Source organism: Pseudophryne corroboree, chromosome 3 (genome assembly GCF_028390025.1).
Source record: "Pseudophryne corroboree isolate aPseCor3 chromosome 3, aPseCor3.hap2, whole genome shotgun sequence".
NCBI lineage: Eukaryota > Metazoa > Chordata > Amphibia > Anura > Myobatrachidae > Pseudophryne > Pseudophryne corroboree.
Window position 1 is genome coordinate 401,032,777 of NC_086446.1, and position 7,549 is coordinate 401,040,325.

A 7,549-nucleotide genomic window follows, 5' to 3' on the forward strand; every position below is an offset into this window, starting at 1 on the left:
TGGACTCAGTGCTCCTGTAGAGGAATTTTAAGTGCTTCATAACGGGATTATTCTCTGCCTTTCACTATTGATTGTCCATCATTTGGCATTGGGGGTCATTCTGAGTTGTTCGCTCATTATTTTTTTGTCGCAACGGAGCGATTAGTCGCTAATGCGCATGCGCAATGTCCGCAGTGCGACTGCGCCAAGTAAATTTGCTATGCAGTTAGGAATTTTACTCACGGCATTACAAGGTTTTTTCTTCGTTCTGGTGATCGTAATGTGATTGACAGGAAGTGGGTGTTTCTGGGCGGAAACAGGCCGTTTTATGGGTGTGTGTGAAAAAACGCTACCGTTTCTGGGAAAAACGCGGGAGTGGCTGGAGAAACGGAGGAGTGTCTGGGCGAACGCTGGGTGTGTTTGTGACGTCAAACCAGGAACGACAAGCACTGAACTGATCGCAGATGCCGAGTAAGTGTGGAGCTACTCAGAAACTGCTAAGAAGTGTGTATTCGCAATTTTGCTAATCTTTCGTTCGCAATTTTGATAAGCTAAGATTCACTCCCAGTAGGCGGCGGCTTAGCGTGTGCAAAGCTGCTAAAAGCAGCTTGCGAGTGAACAACTCGGAATGACCCCCATTGTGGATTGTTCATGCCACCGGCGGATCAACTGGTGCACTAAGGAACATAGACCAGACTTCTTGCCTCGAAAACAGAAGGGCACTTTATGCATTTATATGCGGTTTATCATTTCAAGTGATATTTACACTGCTCTATCCAATAATATTTTATTGTTGATTGTCTATGTAAATTAATTTGTTATTTATTCTATTAAACAGTGTTATTTTTGATACATGAGTTGGATTTTTGAACTATAGAACTGGTTAAGGCACTACTAATTTTGCTTAAATTGGATGAATCAAATTTGTCTGATTGGCAATTTTTGTCTGTATTTCAGTGGTTGGGAGCAAATGGTCAGTTGTCATTTGCTCCCATACATTACCAGATTTCCGTTCCAACCAGCCAGATTGGACAATAAATCTTTAGGTGCATGGACAGCTTAAGGCTGTGAAAGTGGACAGTTAGGGTTAGGCACTAGGGGGAGGGTTAGGTTTAGGGATAGCATTAGGTTTAAAATAACATAAAACATGTTGACCTTTTCTGTGTCAACCATTTGCATGTTGACTTTTTAACCCTGATGAACTTTTGACTCTGTTGACCTACGTCCATGTCGACCATCTAACTCGATCTTTCAACCCTGTTGACTTTTTGAGCCAGTTGAACTATCGACTGTCGGCTATCTGGTGTCGACCTATTGACTGTCTATCTATATACTTTAGATCTTAATCCACACCCATTTTTTTTACATTTAAAGGATATAAAATTATTTATCTCGTAATTAACATTTACAAAGCTATTTTTTAGTATTTTTCCCAATGTAACCATTTGTAAGCTGTGAATGAGTGAAATTTTGACATATTTATTGGTTAACTTCTAAGGCAGCTATTTATCCATTCCAGAAAATGGACAGTACTGTACCTGAAATGTATTTTCAGAATGGTTGTGAGGGTGGTCTTCAGTATACCGGTTTTTGGGATCCCGGCACACAGTGTACTGGCGCCGGAATCCCCACAACTGGCATACCGACACCTTTTCTCCCTCTTGGGGGTCCACGACCCCCCTGGAGGGAGAATAGATAGCGTGGCGCGCATAGTGCTCCACCGTGCCCGCAGCATGGTGAGTGCAGCGAGCCCGCAAGGGGCTCATTTGCGCTCGCCCCGCTGTCGGAAAGCCGGCGGCTGGGTTCCCGACACCGGTATGCTGGCCGCCGGGGACCCGGTCATGGCAACTCATACCACACCTGGTTGTGATGGTACAGGATGATCTAGTGTCATAGAAGTGCAATATTATGCAGAGTTCCTCTGATACCATACCCGGGTTACTAGGTAAAGGATGAGTCGCACAGACACTTATTTGTATTCAATATTTTTTATGTGTGTGATATGTGTCCTTTCCCTTATGTTAAATAATCTAGGTATATACCTTTTATCTATTGGGAGGTGCTCCAAGGGATAGCATACGTATAGAAATTCAAAAGAAGAAGAGTCCCTGTACTGGGCACACGCGGACAAGTATACTTTCTTAAAGTCAAATATCTGTTACGATAGATGACCACTAATTTTAAAGTCCTATGAATAAGCAAATGCGAAACGATCGTTAGGGATCGGACACATTCACTATGTGTTCTTTTAAATTGTAGCTTAGCCACTGTACAACTATTGTTTGCCCAGCTTGTTGAAATTGTCTTTAGAAATTGTGCCTCTAGAATTAGTGCTGCTGCCGCGGGTCCCCCTGTGTGCTGATTGCACGGGAGACGGCCGCTACATAGTATACCCAGCCACGCGGGTGGTCTCATACGGGAGAGCCGCGGTTAGCGGCTTCCTGCAGACATACCGTGTGGGAAGGAATCGAGGGCACTGCTGCACTGGGACTTTCTATTAAGGTCTCGGTGTGCCGGCCCTATAATATCTAATACAATAGCGGCCAAATATAGAGGGGATATATAGTAGTCCCAGCTATAGTGTGGATGAATTTGCAGGCACCATTTACTATTAGAAATAAAGAAAATACATGTGCTGCATACAATATCGAATAATCAACTGTCCTATTATGAAATTGTTTGGTAAATGTGATATAAGGAAATATCACAATATATAGGGGTGATTGCCTAATGAGCACTTTGGTTGTGATATTAAAGAAACAATTGCTTCAACATTAAGGACAATTATTTGGCAAAAATTGTTCAATAAACTACACATGTGCATAACAGATGTTGAGTAGAACCATATAAAAAGCAGTGACTGTATGGTAAATGCATGAAAAACATATGTGCAAGTGATGTCGATATAGGATTAACAATATGACCCACTCCCATATAGTAAAGAGTATTATCAACGACACACATGTGTAGAGAATAATATCAAGCCCCATCTGTCTGAGAACCTTCTGCTAGACAGCAATAAGGGCAGCTCAAGGAGAAAATTAACACATAAGGTACCATATAATCATTTAGGACAGTGGCACAGGGATATTATCCCGCCAGCAGCAAAGTAATTAACACATTATTCAGAGGAGGCAACATTATATCATGGCCCACCATTTAAATATAGTAAAATGTAGTCAGTGATGCGCACACTGTAAATACGAAGTTAAAATTAGACAAGTGGTGGTATCATTAAGTTACATGTAGGAGTTGCTTATTCCTAGATACAAATGTATCATTGCAAGACATCTGGCAACTGTAGTTGTTACTAATACCCAAACACTGTTTAAAACATTGGAGACAGTGAAGAAATACATCATTACAGTGGCGAAGCTTTTTAATTCACTTTATTAAATTTATTCACGTTAATCACAATTCACATGCACTATATTTCGCTAATGTTTTAGTAATAATAATAAAAGTTATATTTTAAAATTAGTGGTCATCTATCGTAACAGATATTTGACTTTAAGAAAGTATACTTGTCCGCGTGTGCCCAGTACAGGGACTCTTCTTCTTTTGAATTACCATACCCGGGTTACACAACAGTTACTCTTTCAGGTTATCTAGAGATGAACAAGGCAAATCACACAGACATTTCAGAATTTGTCCTACTTGGATTTGGAAAATTATACAACCTCAAGATTTTAATCTTCATATCTTTTTTTGTGATTTATATTGCAACATTGTTTGGCAACCTCCTGATTATTATTTTAGTATCAACAAGCCAACAGCTTAATACTCCGATGTATTCTTTCCTTATGCACCTATCCATATGTGATATTGTATTTACCACAAATATTGTGCCAAATATGCTGCATGATATATTGCATGAAGTGGGCAAAATGTCCATGAAAGGATGTGTATTACAATTCTATGTATATGGATCATCAACTGTTGCAGAATGCTTCATTCTTTCAGTAATGTCTTATGACCGTTATCTTGCCATCTGTAACCCACTACTTTATACTGCCAGTATGAACCTTTGTATTAGCATAAAACTAGTATGTGTCTGTTGGTTGCTAGGTTTTCTGGTAACACTCAATACTTCTCTAATGGTGTTTAGCAGAGATTTCTGTGGTCCGAAACTTATTGACCATTTCATCTGTGAACTTTCACCCTTGTTAAAATTGTCTTGTTCTGACACATATACTGTGGAAGTTGTCATCTTTACATTATCTGTCCCTATAATACTTCTTCCATTTATTTTGATTATAATGACATATATCTGCATTTTTATAACAGTCCTTAAAATTCCCTCCACTTCTGGGAGACAGAAGACTTTCTCTACCTGCAGCTCACACCTGACATCAGTAAGTACATACTATGGAACTTTAATCGCAATCTATGTTGTTCCAAGGAAGAGACATTTGCTCAGTATAAACAAGGCATTATACCTCCTGTATACAGTAGTAACTCCATTGTTTAATCCAATCATCTATAGTCTCCGGAACCAGGATATCAGAAAAGCAATAACAATGTTGTTATATAAAACTATATTATAATTGCATTTTGTTAACTTCATTTTTTTCGTTGCTCTAAAACAGACAAGTTTTGCAATCTAACATGATTAAAAAGATATGAGGACTCACACATCTTGTATGTTCATTCAGTCTGTCCTTAGTAAAATCTCATAGTTCCCATTTCACAAGATTCATAATGTTTAACCAGACTGTCACGAATCACGATGGCATCTGCACTCAGATTGCTAGCTAAGATGGATGGTCGTGACGGGTAATGTCTGCCGGTTACCTTATTATTAAAATACCAATCCTACCACCACCAAGAGTTGGACTGGGCAATGCCACACCCATTGCGGCTCTTTGGTTATGCTTTACCAGAAAAATATACTGTTGCATCAGTAGCTTATGGCATTAGAAGATCGTGAGCTTTAAGAATCACAGAGTATCAGCACTCAAAATTAGGTTTTAATTTTAAGTAATCACTTCAAAGCTTATGGTTACAAAAGGTTACAAAGATTATAATAAGTATTAAAGTTCACAAATTATGACAATTTCATACAGTATAATGGCAGGGCTGCTTAATCCAGATGATATACTCCCAGGCAGTTATTATACATTAATCATAATGCAGATCATATTTTAGGTGTGAGTGGGTCCCCATCATCACACAGACCCTACTAGTTGCTTTTGAATATATGTTTTAGTCAATTGGTCATAATCGGCTTGATATCCTAATCATAAAAATTACACAGTTGTAGTCATTGTGTTCTGGACTATTCTGCAAAAGATTCACAAACACACCTCAAACCTCCAGGAAGACCAATTATATTTGGTTGCAACAGCATAACTTTAAATCTTTCAGCTATGATAGACTTCTATTGTCAACCCCTTGTAAAATAAACTAGTTCTTACAGTATCTTAAAGACACATTGGGCACCCTGAGAAAATGTAATAATATAACATGGAAGGAGGATTGTATATTATGAAGTGGTGATGTAAATATCCTACACACTATTATTGATTGGAGCATGGGTCATGAAGCAGTGACATTCTTTTTCAATAAAAGTGACTATTCTGAGGATCTTAAGGAATTTTTTTCTGAATCTTTATCTCTTATTTTGGAAAATAATTATTGTCATTTTAATGCAGGCATGTCCAACCTGCAGCCCTCCAGCTACATATCCCAGCATGCCCTGACACAGTTTTGCTGTCAGAGAATGCTAAAGCTGTGTCAGGGCATGCTGGGATGTGTAGTTTCTCAACAGCTGGAGGGCTGCAGGTTGGACAGGCCTGTAAATGGGTCCTTTTACCTTCAAATTTTAGGAACAGCTATGGCCACCAGGTTTGCCCCTAGTTATGCAAACCTTTTTATGGCGTTTTTGGAACATTATACAATCTACCCTACTTTAACAAATGGGGCAAACCTGGTGTGCTGGTTCCATTTTATAGATAATGTATTTTTATATGGAGAGGGGAATCCCGACTTTTAGAAGAATATTGTGCTAGTTTGAATATCAATGATTTTAATATTCACTTTTCTTAACATGAATTCAGCTGATCTTACATTTTTAGATCTTTCTATCTATATCAATGAGGCAAATTATGCACAAAAACCTATAGAAAAGAATCATTTTATTTGTGCGCTACACACATATGTTGAAGAACAGTAACACCATCTTTTTATTTTCAAGTTTTGCAAATTCTACTCCATTTGTATACTTATTGAAACAAATATTTACACATAATTCCTTAAAGTAAGGTATGTAAATAAAAGCAAAGAAACAACAATATGTAATGTTTGACCACTTCACAATCAAAAAAACACTATTATTATTTTTTTATAAAAATGTTACGGTTGTTTCCGAATTAAAATATTTTTACTCCAAAAAAAGTGTGTTTGTTAAAATATATACCAATAATTGCTGTTGTGTAGGGTTTAGAGGCTAGAATTCACACTCTCTAGTTGAATATATTTGAACACAGTTATGGGCATTAGTCAATGTTTGAAGAAAAACACTATGGTGTCTTTAAGATAATAATTGCTAAATTACCACAAAATCATTTGACTAAGTGATGATTGAATTGATTTACAATTGTTGAGTAGTTTCTTTAATTTGGGTGCAGGAAAGTAGGTTGTGCAATTTTTAAGGGAAAAACACTGTTGTTAGCAAAAAATGCAACATCAGAAACATGTACGCAAAAATTGCGATTATTAGGATGGTTTTTTGCAATATTTGCACATTTCACAAGGCCACCTTCTTTTTGTTAAATTAAATTAGTGTTGCAGTTTTTCCGTTTGGGCGTGCTTTTGCTCGCAATTTTTGCTAATTTGTAATTTTTGCAATCCTTACTGAATTTGACCCTAAATATGGTAGGTGGAGCTTGAAATGATTGAAATCTTTGCAAGTCTGAAATTTAATCATTAGACCAACATTGGATACAAGCTACTATGCAGTGTAACTCTGTGAATTATCATTGAATGAAATATATAACGGAGTATAACACCAGTCTCTAACCATTGATTCCCGGTAACTTCCGGCAAATGGAAAGCATGCTGAATTGCGGACATGAGCTTCAACTTCCGGTACCAGTAAATAGAATGCATAGTGAAGTGCAATTACAATTTTTGGATTCTGGTTGCAGCGTACATCATAGCGCCGAACAGTGCATAAGTAGAGGGTACCAATATCTGGATTAGCACTTTAAATAATGCATTTTCACATGAACATGGCATCCACACTTGAAAAAGGGTACTATGCTACCTGAAACGTGTTGCGTGAACGCTATGCACTGCATTGACTCAACCTCTTGATCTGGACTTCCCCACTAAGGCAAAGCTGGGTAGTGTGCTGTTTGACCTGCCTACAAATCAGAATTTCTGGCTAACCTACAACTGTTGGCACACACCACCAGCCTATTCTGGTATGAACCATAGGGATAACCTGTTCTTTTTATTTTACTGCTGTTGTACTTATGAAACTAGATGCACTAAAGACACTTTGTTACGACAGCTTTATGCTGTGGTTACTGTGGCACCTTATATGGTGATGTATGTTTTTAATAAA

At 37.9% G+C, this 7,549-nt stretch overlaps 1 protein-coding gene across 1 annotated transcript; it reads left to right on the forward strand.

Moving 5' to 3' along the window:
• The first annotated feature begins 3,593 nt into the window (after window positions 1–3,593).
• Window positions 3,594–4,526, forward strand: LOC135057296 (olfactory receptor 11L1-like). Its single transcript, XM_063963184.1, has one exon. The coding sequence runs from the start codon at window positions 3,594–3,596 to the stop codon at window positions 4,524–4,526; it is 933 nt and encodes a 310-aa protein (XP_063819254.1).
• Window positions 4,527–7,549: the final 3,023 nt, after the last annotated feature.

Excerpts from the sequence above, each read along its gene's own strand:
- LOC135057296 (XM_063963184.1), top strand. The coding sequence starts at position 3,594 with ATGAACAAGGCAAATCACACAGACATTTCAGAATTTGTCCTACTTGGA.